Source organism: Lactuca sativa, chromosome 1 (assembly GCF_002870075.4).
Source record: "Lactuca sativa cultivar Salinas chromosome 1, Lsat_Salinas_v11, whole genome shotgun sequence".
NCBI lineage: Eukaryota > Viridiplantae > Streptophyta > Magnoliopsida > Asterales > Asteraceae > Lactuca > Lactuca sativa.
The window spans coordinates 36,951,042-36,972,231 of NC_056623.2; the positions used below are offsets into that span (position 1 = coordinate 36,951,042).

Sequence of the window (21,190 nt, forward strand, 5' to 3'; positions counted from 1 at the left end):
TCATCCAATGGATCCAAACTAAGGTTAATGTTTTGAACCCCGTATATGTGTTCCACCAAGTCATTGCAAAAATTGTGAAATGTTTCAGTGCAACATATCTCTGCTCTCCTGTTTATATACTCTTCGCCACCAATTTCTATTGGTCGTGTCTCTGTTATGGTTTCTTCCTCGTCAAACGCACATATCGCTCTCCCTTCGTCTTCAATAATCATGTTATGCAATATAAGACATGTATACATGATTTCTTAAAGTTTTTCCTTGCCTAAATAAGCTGCTGGTTTTTTCAATATGAACCACCGTTTCTTTAGAGCTCCAAAAGCACGCTCAACATCTTTCCTAGCTCTTTCTTGAGCTATCTTGAATTTCTTTCGTCTAGAAGCATGTGGAGTTGTAAACGATTTAACAAACACATCATACTCAGGATAGATTCCATCGACCAGATAATAACCATATTTATATGGCGTTCCACGCACTTGAAAAGAAGAATTTGGTGCAGATCTATCGTATATGTTGTTAAATATTGGTGAACGATTAAGAACGTTGATGTCGTTAATTGAACCAGGAGAACCAAAAAAAACCATGCCAAATCCACATATCTTGTGATGCAACTGCTTTAAGTATGACCGTTGGGTGACCATGATCACCTCAGGTAAATTGCCCATGATATGTTGTAGGGTAATTTTCTCATGCCCAATGGAGACAATCTAAGCTTCCTAGCATTCCAGGAAACCCATGCACACTAGCATGATGATCTTGGAATTACAGGATGTCATTACGTATAGGCTTACGTAAATATTTTGGACCATAAAACTAAATCACAGTTTTGCAGAAAAAATGGAGACCATCTCGTGCGATCCTAGCAGACATCCTAAAACTTTCGTCTAACGCATCAGGCGGAATGCCATATGCTAACTGACGAAGTGCGGCCGTGCATTTTTGTAAGGGAGTGAAACCGGGTGTACCTCTAGCATCGTAGCGTTGTTGGAAAAAATTGCACTCCCTTGTTACATCTTCAACTATACGTTCGAATAAACCTTTGAACATTCTGAAGCGCCTATGAAAATAATACCCTTGATAAATGGCATTCTCTGCAAAATAGTCTTGCACCAAACGTTGGTTGGCTTCTTCATGTTTTCTGCAAATATATCTTCGTGTTCTCCGTTGAGAACTTGCAGCTGCGTTGTTACATACAACGATGTATGTTTGTTCCACCATTTGAACACACGCAATAGCGGTATCAAAAATAGTTTGAAATTCTTCAGAAGATGAAGAATATGACATTTTTGAGAAAATGGTGATTTTATTTTAAAAAAAAAATTGAGAGAGAGAAGAGATTGTGTTGTGAAAAACAAATGAAGTTGATATGTATATATATATATATATATATATATATATATATATATATATATATATATATATATATAGGAAAGAAAAAGCAAAAAAAAAAATTAATTACCCAACAACCCGGTCAATCCTTCCATCCTTCCATCCACCAATCACAAAACGCGGCACTAAAGGACCGCACTGCGGCCAAAACCGCGGTATGGGGGCGGTGTGCGCGGTCCAGGTGGCACAAACCGCGGTCCCAAACTGCAGCCACACCGTATAGCCTTAGGCGTACCGACGGAAATAGATAATGGATACACATGTGTTTTCCAACCAAACATGTTTCCTTAAACTATGTTAATTACCTTAATATACACAAAAACATAATTTTTTTTATGTTTTTTGATTTTTAGAAAGCTATGTTGCGGAGAATGAGTTCTGAGTAAGGTGTGGTCATCGCAATCCGAAATAATGGGATAAGTGAGGTATGCATGGGTTGCGGGGAATGAGTTCTGAGTAAGGTGTGGGGAATCGCTATGTTCTTTGTAAGGTTTGGTCCTCGCAATCCGAAAGAATGGGATAAGTGAGGTACGCATGGGTTGTGGGAAATGAGTTCTGAGTTGAGTGCTCCGTTGGGACGAGTGGTTCCAACTCTGGGTCGGACCAAACTCTCGAGTTTGAGTTTGGCTCAGGTGATACGTTGGATAGGTGAGATGAGATTCTGGATCCAGAGGTGGGTTCCATGTTGAGGAGTATTGTTGCCATCTGATGTCTTAGACCTATGTGGGTCAGTACTAGGGTACGGGAAGTATCGCAAGTTGCATGGATCGATGAGTAACAGATGACAGAGGTCGGGCTTGAGTCGATCCCCAGTTGGGAGAGTAGCATTCGCTTTGGGTTAAGCGAACTTCGTTACTTATGTGACACCTTGGGCCGATGTGGTTATAGTAAGAAGGAAACCATGGAGACAATGGGGATAACGCAACGGATGACACTGGAGGTGCAACTGTTGGGTTGAGATCAGGCCTGGTACTCGGTGTTAAAAAGGGTGTACAAGGAATGCAGCTGAGGCTTATGATTTTCGATGTCTGAGGACTTCTGAGCGGGCCTAAATTTTTTGTGTCAAAGAACAAGTTGTTGAAAGTTTATTGTTCAGATGGTTTCTGATAGTAGTTCAGTGGATGAGCCTTGGTAGGAGAAGACTGTTTTGGTACGTTGGTATGAGTATTCGGTAGCCGATTGTTGGATTTTGTGACATCCCCAAAATCACGGCCAGAAAAGACCGATTTTGTTTATGCTTTGTTTAAAAATCAGAGTAACATTTTAAATAAAAGTGTTGCGGAATTTGTCCCAAAACAAAATATGATAAAGATTTATCAAAAGCATTTCCATAGAAATGTATTTCATTAAAAGACTTGGGATGTCATGTTCGTACAGATCAAAAGCATAAACAGTACAATATAAGCCTTACTACATTATTTCATATCTACAGGCCTATATCCGTAATCCCTCGTCCAAACATCATATCTATGCTCAAGCGCCACTACCTGTAATACATAAAACTGAGTGGGTCAGGCTTGGAAGCCTGGTGAGCACATAGGGTTTTCAACCCACAATAATTAAGTTTATGAATTTCATCAATCAACGATAACCCGATTACCCGTTCCCGTTATCCTCACTTTACGTCCCTAAACACCTATCATAAGGGACCTAGCCTAAGGATCATTATCGGGACGGACACTACTGCTAAGGGGATTCCTCAGCAATAAATGTCCTAAAGGCAACCATGTGGGGGATGGAACACACCGGTGAACACATCGTTCACAAACACCTACAGGTTGCGAGCCTGCTAGTGTTCCAATGGACTGTCTAGAAAAGTCTGTGGTCGTCATCCATACTCCGCTGGATGACAGAATCAACAGCACCAACATCGAGACCTCTCATCATTTTATCACACATCACCTATGACATCTACCCATGTTTTACCCCAACATTTTTTGTAGATATAAAATACATATACAATTCAAATCATTGAAAACATGTATAAAAACGTTCATCCAGCATAGATAGCAAGTATTCAGATAATATGCACACATAGCACGTAATTTATATAAAATAATTCATATCTATGTGTAAGCTGAAAGTAACTATGCACTCACTTGTTACAGTGATGATTCCAAAATCGGGCAGCGCTTGCTTCTAACGATTCTATTTTCCTTCGACGAAACCTAGCATTATTATCGCTAAATTTTAGTCTAATATTTACCGTGACCAACTATTAGTCTTAGTATTATTATTATTATTATTATTATTATTATTATTATTATTATTATTATTATTATTATTATTATTATTATATAAGCGTTAAACAATATTTTACAACCAGTATGTACAGACAGGGGCCAGACATAAAACACCGGAGGGCAGAACCATTTTGGCATATAGCACTTCTGAAATCCAACAGCCCTATGCGGCCCTTTAAACCAAATTCCCCGTACCGCGAGTAGTTAAAAAAAATAATATTATAACGACACTTATATAAGTTATAATAATAGCTCAAATATTTATTATAAGTTCATAATAACAATACTAATTTTAAATATAAGCTATATTAAAATAAGGTAAGCATAACTTACTTACAAGGGAGTTTTAGCTAGGAGTCGGGCTCTGCAGGGGCAGAACTTCGTCGCTGAATCTTTCTAAGAAAGATTCGTGCAGCGCTTCAGCGCTCACCTTACTATACTAAACTACAGAAAGAGAAGTCGAATCACGAGGGACCGAAATGCTCGGGGGATAAGGAGATAAAGACTCTTGAATCAAGAGAATGGTGCAAGAAATATGAGAGCCCAAGACTCTTATTTATACTAATTGAATTTTCAAAACTACCCTCCATAATTACTTAATGACCTTTTAGTTATATAGACAACTAAACACCCCTCTATAATACTATTTTAAATGGATTTAATGATATTTGTACTAAACTAATGTCGAAAGAACTCAACACTAGTCTTATAATGACCGCATCGTCGATACCTTTCTAATGATATATACATATGTATATATATGTGTACGTATACATGGTTTATACTTTATTTTAATACGTAAATATGCTATTATAATTTGTAACTTGTTCATACGAACTCCGTTTTTGACGTTCTTTATATCCACGCGTAGGTGGAGACGTACTCTACAACTTTTGTTTAGACTCCGTCGGCTAATTTTGACTTTATTTTTAAAGTTATATTTTTAACAGGCCGGGACAGGAGTAGTCTGTTTAAAATCTCATAACTTCTTCATACGAAGTCAGATTTGGGCGTTCTTTTTATGGACAATCTCAGTTTAACATATTCTACGACTTTCATTTAGATTTCTAAGGCTAAAAGTCGATCTATCGTAAGTTCACTATTTACGCTTCCCGGTGTCGCGTCGGTTCCGTCGTGAAACTTCGACGGGTCATAACTTCTTCGTTATAACTCGGATTTCGGCATTCCTTATATCCCCGGAATCCTTGTTTCGACCACTACATCTTTATGTAAAGATAGCAGACTTATCTCACACTTTAATTTTGACGCTTATTTTTATTCTTTATTAATTATACATTTATAATTAAACAATAAACACATAAACACACATAATTCACATAATACTCAAATATTTCATCTTTATTACTTCAAAAAGAGTTACAATAGTTGACCTAGACTATTACATTGACAAATATGCTTAGCCCTAAAACCCGGGCGTTACAATTCTCTCCCCCTTAGGATGATTTGGTCTCGGAATCATGCATCAGCAAACAGATGTGGATAGCGACTCATCATGTCATCCTCTATTTCCCAAGTGAGATTCGGCCCATTCGAATGTTTCCATCGGACTAGCACTAAGTCGACCATCTTGCGTCGTAACTTCTTAGTCTTACGGTCAACAATTGCCTCGGGCTCTTCGATCAGCCTTTTATTCTCATCCATCCTTAACTCTGAGATTGGAATTATGTCGGGAACATCTCCCGTGAATTTCCTCAAATAACAAACATGGAAGGTGTTATGAATACCATTGAGTTCTTCGGGCAATTCCAGCTTGTAAGCTTGGTTCCCAATCTTGTGAAGAACTTTGAAGGGTCCAATAAACCTTGGACTCAACTTTCCTCGTTTCCCGAATCTTATAAGTCCCTTCCATGGTGAGACTTTAAGTAAAACCGAATCCCCAACTTCGAAGGTCATCGGTCGTCTTTGCTTGTCAGCATAGCTCTTCTGACGATCCTGAGCTGCTAACATTCTTTCCCTAATCACCTTCAACTTTTCAGCAGTCTCATGGACTATCTCGGGGCCCATAAACTGCTTCTCTCCAGCTTCAAGCCAACAAGACGGCGTACGACACTTCTGTCCATACAAAGCTTGGTAAGGTGCCATCTTGATGCTCGAGTGGAAACTGTTGTTGTACGAAAATTCTACCAGAGGTAAGTGCTCATCCCAGTTCCCTTGGAACTCGAGGGTACATGCTCTCAGCATATCTTCCAGTTTCTGAATCGTTCTTTTGCTCTGTCCATCAGTTTGCGGATGGTAAGCAGTACTCAAACACAACTTTGTACCCAACTCCTCTTGTAGACTCCTCCAAAACCTCGACGTGAAGCGACTATCACGATCTGATACAATCGTAAAAGGAACACCGTGAAGTCTTACAATTTCCTTCACGTAAGCATTTGCGAGCTTATCCATAGACCACTTCTCATTGGCTGTTATGAAGTGTGCACTCTTGGTGAAACGATCCACGACTACCCAAATCATGTCGTGTCCGTTCTTCGTCCTGGGCAGTTTAGTCACAAAATCCATGGTGATGTCTTCCCATTTACCCATGGGTACAGGTAAAGGTTCTAAACTCCCATATGTTTCTGATGTTGTGCCTTAACTCTCGCACATGTCATGCACTCGGCCACATACTTCGTAACATCGAGCTTCATCGTCGGCCACCAGTAGTAGGGTTTTAGGTCGCTATACATTTTAGTGCTACCAGGATGAATCGAGTACATGGTCTTGTGGGCTTCTTCCATCAGAAGATCTCTTATTCCTCCCGTCTTAGGTACCCAAATTCGATCTTGGAATACCTTTAGTCCTCGATTGTTTGTACCGAACACTAACGTTTTGCCCAAACGTTCTTCCTTTCGGTCATTTTTCTCTAAAGCTTCTTCTTGAGCTTTCCTGATACTTTCCACAATCGTCGAGACAATTTCGATTCTCAGCACTCTTGGCCTCTTCCTTTCAAGATTGACTTTTCGACTGAGGGCATCAGCAACAACATTTGCTTTACCGGGGTGGTAAAGTATCTCACAGTCATAGTCCTTGAGTAGTTCTAGCCGGCGTCGTTGCCTCATGTTCAATTCTTTCTGATTAAAGAGATACTGGAGACTCTTATGATCACTGAAAAGCTTGCACTTCGTGCCATAGAGGTAATACCTCCATATTTTTAAGGCAAATACTACCGCTGCCAACTCCAGATCATTAATGGGGTAGTTCTTTTCATGTTCTTTCAATTGTCGAGATGCGTATGCTATCATCTTTTCTCTTTGGGTCAGAACACAACCCAACCCGACTCCAGATGCGCCACTGTATACCGCGAAGTCTTCAACTCCATTGGGTAGAGAAAGTATCGGTGCTTCGCATAACTTCTTCTTTAGCTTCTCGAACGCCTCTTCGTGTTTCTCACTCCATATATATATATGGATCCTTTGTGGGTCAAAGCTGTCAATGGAGCAGCTATCGAAGAAAAGCCTTGGATAAATCGTCGATAATATCCGGCTAGTCCTAGAAAGCTTCGGATCTCCGTGGGACTCTTTGGACGTTCCCACTTCATTACAGCTTCGATTTTTGCTGGGTCAACCATTATCCCTTCTTGGTTAACCACATGACCCAAGAATTGGACTTCTCGGATCCAAAAATCACACTTGGAGAACTTAGCGTAAAGCTTCTCCTTCTTTAACACTTCCAACACTTCCCATAGATGCTTGCCATGCTCCTCTTTGCTTTTTGAGTAGATCAGAATGTCGTCGATGAACACTATCACGGATTTATTGAGGAATGGTTTACAAACCCTATTCATCAAATCCATGAATGTTGCTGGAGCATTGGTTAGTCCAAACGACATAACCAAGAACTCGTAGTGTCCATATCTCGTCCTGAATGCAATCTTCTCAATATCCTGCTCTCTCACTTTTAGCTAATGATATCCCGACCTAAGATCGATCTTTGAGAAGTAGCTCGAACCTTGCAGCTGATCGAATAGGTCATCAATCCTCGGTAATGGATACCTGTTCTTCACCGTTGCCTTATTCAGCTCTCGGTAGTCTATGCACATTCTCATACTTCCGTCCTTTTTCTTCTTCTTTACGAATAACACCGGAGCTCCCCAAGGTGATGAACTAGGTCGAATGAAACCATTGTCCAACATCTCCTGAAGTTGCATCATAAGCTCCTTCATCTCCGTCGGTGCTAATCGATAAGGTGCTTTTGCTATTGGTGTTGTACCTGGTAACAAGTCTATACGAAACTCCACTTGTCTATCAGGTGGTAATCCGGGATGATCTTCAGGAAAGACTTCTGGATAATCGCACACAACTGGTATATTCTGCACCTCTTTCTTTTCCTTCTTAGCATCGATTACGAATGCCAATTATGATGCACATCCTTTGGACAAACATTTCCCGGCTTTCATCAGGGAGATGATTCCAGAATTCACTCTGCGTTTGTCCCCGTACACCATAAATGATTCCTTTCTGGGTGGGTTTACCCTTACTATCTTCTTTCGACATTGAATCTCAGCATCGTTGGCTCTTAGCCAATCCATACCCAAAACGATGTCGAAACCGTTTAACTCTATGGGTAATAGCTCTTCGTGGAATTCGTTTCTGTTTAGGTCAATGACGATGTTCCTAATACGATTACTAACAGGTACGAATTTGCCACTGGCAACTTCTACAATCAGGGCATTATCAAATTTTTCTACAGGCAATGCTAATTTCCCACCAAATTTATGCGACACAAAGGAGTAGTTGGCTCCCGAATCAAATAGTATATTTGCAGGCAAACCATTTACAAGAAAGGTACCTGAAACGACGTCTGCTGCCTCCTTCGCAGCCTCGAGCGTCATCTGGAAGGCTCTCGCCTTCAGCTTTGGTGGTATGTTGGGTCTTCCTGCCTCCTTCTTCTTCGGGCAATCCTTTGAAATGTGCCCCTCCTCGTTGCACTCATAACAGACCTTCTTAGTGAACGTGCATTCGTTGGTATAGTGCCCAGGCTTTCCGCATTTGAAACAAGTGACCCCTCCGTCACACTTTCCAGAGTGCTTCTTCTTGCACTTGTCACACCACTTCGCTTCTGATCCTCCTGCTCTCGAACCAGACTTCGAGAATCTACTCTTCTTACCGGATCTCGAGGATCCGTCAAATTTCCTTTTCTCTCCCACCTCCACTCTCTCCAGACCCTTCTCTCGTATCTGGGTCTCCACATTCTTAGCAGCCCAGATGGTGGCTTTCAGAGTGGTAGTTTGCTTGACCATTGGACCGAAGTCCGCTGGTAATCCGAGGGCAAATTTGTTAACCTTGGAGAGTTCAGTTGGAACGAGGTGAGGAACAAGCTTCATTTTCTCAGTAAAGCTTGCAGCGTATTCAGCAATGCTCATTCTTCCCTTCTTCAGATTCTGGAATTCGTTGTTGATTTCCAGAAGATCCTGCTCAAAGCAGTATTGCATCTTCAACTGTACCAGAAAATCCTCCCACGACATCTTGCTTGCTTCACCTTTGGGCATTGAATCAGCTAGTAGCTTCCACCAGCTTAGCACTCCAGATTTCAACAGAGGAACCGCGAGAGCGGTCTTCTGCCTGTTTCTACACTCGCAACTCTCAAACATCGTCTCCATTTCAGAGATCCAGTTCATGACTTCCATCGGTGTCGGGCTTCCAGATAGACTCGGTGGCTTGGATGCCATGAAATCCTTGTATTTGCATCCACATCCGTCATTTCCTCCATCCTGGTTGTTTTGCCTAACTATCGGTGGGTTGGCTTGACCAATAGTCCTACTGTAGTTTCCCTCTTCAGTCTGCCCTTCGTTCAACTCAGGCTGTTCGATCTGAATAGTCTCTTCCTCTCGATTTTGCTGGAGCAAACGTCTGGTTTCCTCCATTTGACGATCCAACATTGCCTGGATCATCGCTTGCACTCCGGCCATCGTGACTGGCTCAAGTGCAACTTCTTCAACAACAGGTATTTGCTGAACCAGTGGGGGTTGGTTCCTATCTCCATTTGCGTTCACGTTTCCGCTACGGGTCCTTGCCATCTTGATCTATACACCGAATAAGGTGAATTTAGATCTTTATTTAGGATAGACGTTTAAATCGTCCTTATCACTCCGAAACGTTTACATGCTAGTTCTAATATCGTAGTCGTACATTTAGAATCCTAAACACATAAGGTTTCCAGATCCGGTCGGCAACAGACCATAGATCCGAACAAATAACAGTATATCATGCACAAAGCATTTAGCACATAAAAGCATTTTAGGCACAGTTCCTAAAATAAGCTAGTGCTCCCACCTCACAATCATCGCTTAGCATTCTAAGTTTAAGTCTAGAAACCCTACAAATTCCTAGTTCGCTTAAACTAATGCTCTGATACCAACTGTGACATCCCCAAAATCACGGCCAGAAAAGACCGATTTTGTTTATGCTTTGTTTAAAAATCAGAGTAACATTTTAAATAAAAGTGTTGCGGAATTTGTCCCAAAACAAAATATGATAAAGATTTATCAAAAGCATTTCCATAGAAATGTATTTCATTAAAAGACTTGGGATGTCATGTTTGTACAGATCAAAAGCATAAACAGTACAATATAAGCCTTACTACATTATTTCATATCTACAGGCCTATATCCGTAATCCCTCGTCCAAACATCATATCTATGCTCAAGCGCCACTACCTGTAATACATAAAACTGAGTGGGTCAGGCTTGGAAGCCTGGTGAGCACATAGGGTTTTCAACCCACAATAATTAAGTTTATTAATTTCATCAATCAACAATAACCCGATTACCCGTTCCCGTTATCCTCACTTTACGTCCCTAAACACCTATCATAAGGGACCTAGCCTAAGGATCATTATCGGGACGGACACTACTGCTAAGGGGATTCCTCAGCAATAAATGTCCTAAAGGCAACCATGTGGGGGATGGAGTACACCGGTGAACACATCGTTCACAAACACCTACAGGTTGCGAGCCTGCTAGTGTTCCAACGGACTGTCTAGAAAAGTCTGTGGTCGTCATCCATACTCCGCTTGATGACAGAATCAACAACACCAACATTGAGACCTCTCATCATTTTATCACGCATCACCTATGACATCTACCCATGTTTTACCCCAACATTTTTTTGTAGATATAAAATACATATACAATTCAAATCATTGAGAACATGTATAAAAACGTTCATCCAGCATAGATAGCAAGTATTCAAATAATATGCACACATAGCACGTAATTTATATAAAATAATTCATATCTATGTGTAAGCTGAAAGTAACTATGCACTCACTTGTTAAAGTGATGATTCCAAAATCGGGCAGCGCTTGCTTCTAACGATTCTATTTTCCTTCGACGAAACCTAGCATTATTATCGCTAAATTTTAGTCTAATATTTATCGTGACCAACTATTAGTCTTAGTATTATTATTATTATTATTATATAAGCGTTAAACAATATTTTCCAACCACTATGTACAGACAGGGGCCAGACATAAAACACCGGAGGGCAGGACCATTTTGGCATATAGCACTTCTGAAATCCAACAGCCCTATGCGGCCCTTTAAACCAAATTCCCCGTACCGCGAGTAGTTAAAAAAAATAATATTATAACGACACTTATATAAGTTATAATAATAGCTCAAATATTTATTATAAGTTCATAATAACAATACTAATTTTAAATATAAGCTATATTAAAATAAGGTAAGCATAACTTACTTACAAGGGGGTTTTAGCTAGGAGTCGGGCTCTGCAGGAGCAGAACTTCGTCGCTGAATCTTTCTAAGAAAGATTTGTGCAGCGCTTCAGCGCTCACCTTACTATACTAAACTACAGAAAGAGAAGTCGAATCACGAGGGACCGAAATGCTCGGGGGATAAGGAGATAAAGACTTTTGAATCAAGAGAATGGTGCAAGAAATATGAGAGCCCAAGGCTCTTATTTATACTAATTGAATTTTCAAAACTACCCTCCATAATTACTTAATGACCTTTTAGTTATATAAACAACTAAACACCCCTCTATAATACTATTTTAAATGGATTTAATGATATTTGTACTAAACTAATGTCGAAAGAACTCAACATTAGTCTTATAATGACCGCATCGTCGATACCTTTCTAATGATATATACATATGTGTATATATATGTGTATGTATACATGATTTATACTTTATTTTAATACGTAAATATGTTATTATAATTTGTAACTCGTTCATACGAACTCCATTTTTGACGTTCTTTATATCCACGCGTAGGTGGAGACGTACTCTACAACTTTTGTTTAGACTCCGTCGGCTAATTTTGACTTTATTTTTATAGTTATATTTTAAACAGGCCGGGGCATGATTGGTCTGTTTAAAATCTCATAACTTCTTCATACGAAGTCAGATTTGGGCGTTCTTTTTATGGACACTCTACGTTTAACATATTCTATGACTTTCATTTAGATTTCTAAGGCTAAAAGTTGCTCTATCGTAAGTTCACTATTTACGCTTCCCGGTGTCGCGCCGGTTCCGTCGTGAAACTTTGACGGGTCATAACTTCTTCGTTATAACTCAGATTTCGGCATTTCTTATATCCCTGAAATCCTTGTTTCGACCACTACAACTTTATGTAAAGATATCAGGCTTATCTCACACTTTAAGTTTGACGCTTATTTTTATTCTTTATTAATTATACATTTATAATTAAACAATAAACATATAAACACACATAATTCACATAATACTCAAATATTTCATCTTTATTACTTCAAAAAGAGTTACAATAGTTGACCTAGACTATTACATTGACAAATATGTTTAACCCTGAAACCCGGGCGTTACAGATTTGGCTTGTGAGGATCAGATGAGCAGTGAGTTGTCAGGGTTCGATGTCCGAGGAGCGAATATCATGATGATATCGAGTGAGCAGTCTGGTGGCGGGCCAGTCCACTAGAGTTTTCCTGGTTTTAGGAAGGTATGAAGGGTTATTATAGCGTCAGAGGGGCCGGTTTTGTTCTAAACTTGGAATTCCTGGTCGGGACCTGGTATTCATGGAGAAAGATATCGTTTTGGTGTGGGAACCTCTCAGTGGTGCCTTTCGAGCGGTTGATTTTTATTATCTATATGGTTTGAGGAACGATTTCGGGGGCGAAATCTATTTCAAGTGGGGGAGAATTGTAACATCCTGAAATTCAGGAACATCTCTTAAACCCTTATTCTCTTCCAAGTTGTCAAGTTTAGCCCTTAAAAGTGAACCAAGGAAATCGAGTACGATGGGCGTACTAAGGAGTACGTTGCGCATACTCAAGGGCGTGTTTTTGACGCGGACTCCACTCGGTACGCTGGGCGTACGTTGAGCTACGCTGGGCGTAGCTGGTCCAGACTCAAAACCCTAATTTAGACTTGAGCCCTATATAAGGAAGGCTATGGCCTTATCCTCAGCCACCATTTGAGAGAGTGAAACCCTAAAAGAGAGCCGACCTTCGTTCTAAGCTTGTGTGAATGCTTTTGGAGCTAAAAGTGCCTATGGGTGTTAGTAAAGAAGAGGAGGAGATTCTTAGGAAGGCTAGAAGTTGGAGTGCAAGCTGGGATCCAAGTTCTACAGAGGGGAAAGCTTCACTTGGAGGTAAAAAGCTCAAAACTTTCCTTGTTTTTATTGTGGTGTGCTTCTTGGACCAATTTTAGGGTTTTTGGTCCCAAGGTGGAGACTTTATGAGCAAAAGGTCTCCATAAACCTAGATCTTCTATATTTCAGAGTATTATGAGTTGTGGGTTCATAAAATCCAAACTTGGGTGTGGATCTTAAGTCATGCATGAGATCTAAGCTTTATGGGGAAAGAGGAGAGGCGTTAGAGTGATTAGTGACCTTTACAGCCATGCAAAGGCTTAAAGGTGCCGACTTTATGGAATAAGAGGCTTAAGGAAATCCAGATCTGAAAGTTGGATAAGTGTCTTAACCGTTTAAGACCCAAATCAAAGAGCATAAATATGGAAGTTACGCGGGGCGTAATCCCAGAACGCGCAACGTAGGGGGCCGCGCACCCCGATTCTGTGAGTGGCCGGGTACGCCCAATGTATAGTGTTGGTACGCGCAACGTAACCTGGAGGGATGACTTATGGTTTACTTTTAAGGTTTAGTCAATGGTTGGATCTTTGAGTCATAAGAGGGGTAAAAGGGTCTTTTACCCTTCTAAGAAGAACTTTGGAGATGAGACTATGATGGAGTATTGATCAGGAATATTATTTGGATGATAGGAGGAGGCTAGGTTGGGACGTTGAGCATGAGAGTTATCCGACTTCATTTGAGGTGAGTCTTCTCACTATACTCTACTTGGAAGGGTACCTATGTGTGACCGGAAGGTCTTATATGCTATGAGATATATGTGCTACATGCTGATATGTGATATGTATGTGTTATGTATGCTATGTATGATAAGGACCGGAAGGTCAAGATGATATGGACCGGAAGGTCGAGATGACATGGACCGGAAGGTCAGGAGGTTACGGACCGGAAGGTCAATGCAGGTAGGACCGGAAGGTCTACCGGGATTCGGGACGGAAGTCCCCTGAGACACTTGGACCGGAAGGTTCCACATAGTTATGGCCTGGAAAGACGTATGTGTTGTATGTGGTATTTTGGGGAACTCATTAAGCATTTATGCTTACCGTGTTATGTGATATGTGTTTCAGGTACTAGCGAGGATCGCGGGAAGGCGCCGACATGATATGTACACATTGATTGAGATTTATGTGTGATTTATGGGATATGCTTTGTAATGATAACATTGGATACATTATGTTTTGGTATTACCTTGTGAATAAAAGTATGTTTTAAAAATGAAAAATTGTTTTAAAAATTTACGTCGTTACACGTACTAAATCCAAAATGTAATATTCTTCAACTAGAGTACATAGTTTTAAGCATTATATCAATGCTTTGCCCCAATGATGAATCTCCTACAAATATGGAAGCTATGGTAATACCCATATTTGTTTGTCAATGTTCTCGTTGCTTTTCATTGTGTATAAGTGTCTTTTTTTAATTTAAAAGATAATACTCCTGCAATCAAATGATATTCTGCAACATTTGAGTAAGTTCATGGATTTATGTTTGTTTGACCATTAAGTCCAATTGAATGCTAATTGCATAAATATATTTTGATATGCTTCTCGTTTAAGAACTAATCTCTTTCATTGTATTTTTGTAATAAACTTGCATATGGGCATTTTTGTAGATAGAAATCAAGCCAAATGTTAGAAATTGGCTCATTTCAAAGCCTTAAGAGGGTATGTTTTTCATCCGTAAGCCTTTTGTGCTTACATTTGTTAATTTGTATGTTAATATAGCTTGCAAATAAGTTGGATATTCTTGGAATTTAAGTGTTGCTGATATTTTTTTGTTTTGTCATTTAAATTATCCAAAATATAAATATTTCTTTTGTAGGTGATGACAATGTCTATAGGTGATCTCTCCTCTACAAATATAGATTTCCTTGCTCGTGTTAAAAATCTTCTAGATGACCTATAAAAGGCACACGTAACAAACTACATGCTTCATTAAACATTAGAAAGATTAAAATATTACACAAATAAAAAAACCACTGGGTTTGTAAAAAATAAAACTTAAAACATTAAAACTAAAATAAGACTAAAATGTACATTATAGAAAACAGTAAATCACTATTTTTTTTTTGTTGCAACATGCTTACACATTATAGAAAACAGTAAATCACTATTTTTTTTCTTATGGATTGTTACATAATAGAGAGGTATTGGAATAATCATTTTTAGACTTCTTTCCATTTTTAATGGTTATCAGATGGAGGAAGTGGAGGGGATGAAATAATGATTAGATATCACTTTTTAAATAGATTATGTTTGTGAAAAATTGTGTTTTCATGTTTGATAAAACTGTTAGAATTAGACATCAAATACATAGCATTTAGAATGCAAGGCTATTGTAACACCCGTTACCAGAATGGATCAGGTGAGGGCTTGGTGGGATCAGAGATATGATTTTGGGAAAAACTAGGTGCCACGCCATAGTGATTGGAGAACCACATCATGGTAAGGAAGGTCACGACGTAGCAGCTATGGCGATCCAAGCCCATAATTTTTAGGGTTTTCTCCATATTTAAGCACCTAATCTCAAGGATTGGAGCATCCTTTTCAACCTCCAACCCTTTCGAACAAAACCCTAGCCTCCTTGGAGTCAATCTTGTTGTATTAATGGTGATCCTTGAAGTTTGAAGCTTTGGCTTGCATTTTTGGAAGATGAAGTGGTGTGCTTGCTAGTGGGAAGAGTGCATCACTTCAGATCTTGCGCCTCATGCATCTTGTGGAGCTTTAGAAGGTATAAAGCTTCCATCTTTCTGGTTCTCTCTTCATAGATCTAAGATTTTTTTTTTGCATTTCTTGGTTCATATTCAAGTTTGGGTTGGTTTGAAGAGATAACACGACTTTATAGCTCTTCTTGGTCCCTTGGTCACTATATCTTTAAGATCTTAAGTTTGATTGCCTTTTGAGATCCATGTATGAGATTTTGGTCTTTTTGCTCCATTTTGACATAGATTGAGATCTAGACTTGCATTGGTCATACATGTCCATAAAGCTGCGATTTTTATCTTGGAATAGAAGTAAGAACTCCTTCTGGAAGTTATGGATTCGTGGATTTGGTTATTAAGAGCTTAATGGTTGAGTTCATGCTTTAAGTTGTCATTAAGGATCTAGGTTTAGGGATCTAGACTCATTGGGATGGATTAACGGGTAAAGTTGGAAACTTTATCCATCAAGGCATTGGGAAGGACTAGATTTGAGCTTCGGAGCTCTTGAGGTTGAAGGAAATACAACTTTATGCATTAAGATGTTGAGACCCAGTTCCCACAACGTGGAAAATGAAGGCCATGACATGGTGACTGGGGGATGTCCGACTATTTTGTCATTTTTCTCCAACGGCGTGGCAATGGGAGGCCACAACGTGTTGACCTGCTGAAGTGGACTTTGACATTGACCGTTGACTTTGACCAAGGTTAACTCTTGGTCAATTTTTGGGTTTTAGGATGTAGATTGAGAGGGTACCTCTTTACTGATTTTAGGTGTCTCATTGTACCTGTCTTCCCTGTGTGTGAGTTATTGTGTGGTAGTTGTTATTCGCGAGGTGAGTCTTCGCACTATACTTGCATGTGTGGTAGTATATACATGTCGACCAGCTGGGTCTTATTTATTGGTCCTGTTATATGTAAAATGAGTTGCTGATAATTCATGGATTGCTATAAGTCCATGAGACTAACTGATTGTCCCCATGATTGTTGATAACCTGTGAGGTCTACTGTTAATGCGCTAGGCGTGTTATTAGCCCATTGGGACTGCTGATAGTCTCCAGAGTTTATTGATAATTCTTAGTTGATTATTTATGGTGTGTTGTATGACGTATTTTGGGGAACTTACTAAGTTTTGTGCTTACAGTTGTGGATTAACTATTTTGCAGGCACTTCTTGGATTGATAAGGCGAGACTGTACACACACATCAACAAATTTATGATTTGAGATTCCGCATTTTCTTCTGATGAAATCTAATTTCGGAATGATGGTTTAAGAACAATTGGTTGTAAATTTACTAAAAATGGATGTTATATTATTCTAAAAGCGAAAATTTTGCATTGGTTTTCGGGATGTTACAACTATAATATGGTTTTCTTCTATAGTTTTTATTTATTTATTGGATAAAATTGTTAAAGATCATTTTTGGGGTTGTTGACATTGTTTAAACGTATTATACCACTAAAATAAGTCTTATGAACTTTAAAAGTTGGTTCGTATATCATTGCTCTTATGTATATATTTTGTCATGTATATGTAATTTGGCTGGATAAAGTCACTGAAGACCTGCCAATGCATCCACTCATTCAGTTCCTTACTCTACTAGGATTAAAGATATTTGTATTCGGAAAGGTATAAACTTTAAATCTATACTTTCTCTTAGGTCTTTAATTGTGCATGACAGACAATATGTTTGGCTAATTCATTCCTAACCAAACATGAAAATGGAATGTAATAATTCATTCCATTTTGGGGTTGTTTTGATATTTCAATTATATTTTGATATTTCTCATCAGTCGGAGAGTGCAAGGCTATAAGATGAACTATATTGGTGAAAACAAAAAAAGAAGGAGCCATAGATGTGCTTGAGACGTATGATTCTGGAATGGTCATGAACCCTCACCAGGAAACGTTAGTGTCTTATTTCGCAAATGGACTTATAGTTGGCTTTTCAAAGCATCATATCTGCATAAAGTGTTTTGTGGATGATTGATGGTTAAAAATACTTGAGAAAAGAGACTTTAACAATCAAAAAAAGTATTTTTGGTTCCACATGTGAACTCACACCAGAGTTCTTAAAAAGATATGCATATTAAATACACCCAGTTTTGATTTTTCAATTTGATGGATTCATTAAAGTAAGTTATTTGTTTTGTGATTTGTTTTGCACTGGTGACAATTACTTTTTAGAGTTTTATTTTCCGGCTGTTCATAAAATCCAAATAGAATATACCATAAAAAAAACAATAACCATTTCGGTCCATGATAAGAATGGACTACATCACTAGTTATTATAAATTTGAAGTGTAATAGATTCCAACTTAAATCAACTTTATTTGAAATGATTAACTTTATAAATGATTACCACTAAACCAGCTATGGTGATTTTAGATTTTCATACATTGATACAAATTTGTGTATTCTACCATGCGCTAATTGAATTTACCAAAATAGGGGTGTCGATTTAGCATATTGATTATTTTTCAACTCTTTCAACAAAATAACAATGCATTTTACAATGTAATTGCATAACCTAAAAAAGTTCAACTTTATATGTATTATGTTTATACATACAAAACACATGGTTATATATTATATGTAGTAATCATAATGAAAACAAGATTATTCTAAGGTTCACGCTAATTTATAATACTTAGATTACTTAATGTAAAGATTACTGAAAGTTTATGCTTGATGAACGTTATATGATGTTTGTAAATGTTTAATTGGCGATGTATGAATGATCAATGAAGGTTCATGGTTGATTTATAATGATTACATGAAGATCTATGTAGATATGAAGATATGTTCGACATTTTATATTAATTTATGGATGATTTTGTTATTAGTATTAAATTAAAAGTCAAAATTACTTATTTGTGTTGCCGGAACTTATGACGTTCTCAATATTTTTTTTAGTTCTTGTGTGTTATTATATATATATATATATATATATATATATATATATATATATATATATATATATATATATATATATATATATATATATATATATGTGTGTGTGTGTGTGTGTGTAAAAGTTTAGGTTCTATGTAAAACAAGAAACCCGAAAAAAAACCCTAAAAATCATAAAAATGCATAAACAAATACTTAGAAATCGCAAATCTTTTTTTTTTTTTTTTTGATTTTATATTATGAATTTTCTTAGCTTTTTCTTTATTTTCGCTGAATTTTTTTTAAAAAACCAAAATAAATCGATTTTTTATTTTTTTTTTCTGCAATTTTGTAAATAAACCTGCGATTTTTAGGTAAAAAATATCAAAAAAAAAATATTTGTGCTCTCTAAGTATTTTTTATGCATTTTTATGATTTTTATGGTTTTTTATGGTTTTTTTGTTTTCCATATAACTTTCCATATATATATATATATATATATATATATATATATATATATATATATATATATATATATATATATATATATATATATATATATATATATATTGTAACGACCCAATTTTCACGTCCAAAAATTTCGTTTTTAAAACATTACTTTAGAAAATATTAATAATTAAAAACATTGATAACGTAAACCATGTCTAAAAACCAAATCATACAACCAATCGAAATATCAGAGTATAAATCCCAGAGTAAACTCATAAGTGCGGAATCAAAGAGTGTGTGTGATGAGCCGCTACCGCGCCTGCTCCTTCCCCTTGGATGAAGAGGTACCTGAAACAACAACTAAGAAACGTAAGCACAAAGCTTAGTGAGTTCCCCCATCGTACCACATACCATACAACACATATCATACATACTGCCAGGCTATTCTGGGGTGCCTGACTACCCGGTACGGCCATTCTGGGGTGCCGACTACCCGTGCGGCCATTCTGGGGTGCCGTCCTACCCGTGTCAAGCCATTCTGGGGTGCTGACTACCCGTGTCAAGCTATTCTGGGGTGCTGACTACCCGCCGGTCCTGACAACCGATCATCGGGGACTATTTCACCTCCTACTACTACTACTATCACGTATCATAACATAACATATTATCAGACATATATGGGGTGTCTAAACTACCCTTCGGTCCTATCAACCGAACTCGGGGACTGCTCCTCTCCTACTACCTATAACTCATATAACAGATCATGCTAGCATATAAACATAACATCACATACTGTCAGACGTATCTGGGGTATCTGACTACCCTCCGGTCCTAACAACCGAACTCTACTACTATCACATATAACATATCATGCAAGCATATAACATATCAGGTAGTAGCAAACCTAGATGATATCACAGAGACAATCATCTATCATACGTCTCCTACTGGTGGGCCGGCATTGTGGCCTTAGACCCACCGCTACTGGAAGGTAACTCACCTCAAAGTAGCTGCTGATCTGATCGGGAACTGACTGTCTACTGCTGCTGCTGCCGCTTCGGAAATCCTCCGGCTGTAATTCCCACAACATACTCAATCAAACACTGCTAACTGTCCTTTGGGTAAAATGATCATTTTACCCCTGATCATGCCCTAAGTTAAAGTCAGAGTCAACTTTCAGTTGACTTGACTCGCCGAGTTGGCTCTCCAACTCGCCGAGTCCCTATCCAATCGATTGTCCTGAATCCCGTTTCTACTCGTCGAGTTAGGCGATGACTCGACGAGTTCTCCTTCTAAACTGATATTCAAGTCCTTCATCCTACTCGCCGAGTTGTATGAACAACTCGTCGAGTTCATCTTCATCCGAAGAACACTTATGCTGCGACTCGCCGAGTTGTATGAACAGCTCGTCGAGTCCGTTCTTGATCTAAGGAGATTGCCTTGAACTCGCGCGAGTCAGGGCATTGACTCGTCGAGTTCCTTCATAGATGAGTTCAGTTTCCGACTCACTGAGTCACACCCCGTGACTCACTGCTCACTCGACACTATGAAAAGGGGACAAAATCGGAGACTCGCGAACCGACTTGACGAGTCAGATGAACGACTCGCCGAGTCGTTACCATGCAATTAGTATATGGTCGATTCTGCTTGAATCCAGTCCATGCCAATCATAGATCTGGGCTCCTAGGGCCTGGTTTACACGTAAAGTTTCCAACTTTACGTGTAGATCATCACCAATAAAGGTTCTAAGGCTTAAAGTGCACCAAAAGGGGTAGATCTAGGGTTTGTGTGCAATATAACTCCATAAAGGCAGTAGATCAAAGCTCCAGGGACTGGATGGGGTCTAGATCTAAAGGCTCATCAACTTGAATCAACAAATAATGCATAACCAAGCTTGGGACATGGTTCAAGAGTGACTTAAATGAAGTA

At 38.6% G+C, this 21,190-nt stretch overlaps 2 protein-coding genes across 2 annotated transcripts; both read right to left on the reverse strand.

The window, feature by feature from the left end:
* Nucleotides 1-245: 245 nt before the first annotated feature.
* Nucleotides 246-662, reverse strand: LOC111896710 (uncharacterized). Its single transcript, XM_023892690.1, has one exon. It carries the CDS (start codon nucleotides 660-662, stop codon nucleotides 246-248), a length of 417 nt encoding a protein of 138 aa, XP_023748458.1.
* Nucleotides 663-810: 148 nt separating this feature from the next.
* Nucleotides 811-1,281, reverse strand: LOC111896709 (uncharacterized). Its single transcript, XM_023892689.1, has one exon. It carries the CDS (start codon nucleotides 1,279-1,281, stop codon nucleotides 811-813), a length of 471 nt encoding a protein of 156 aa, XP_023748457.1.
* Nucleotides 1,282-21,190: the final 19,909 nt, after the last annotated feature.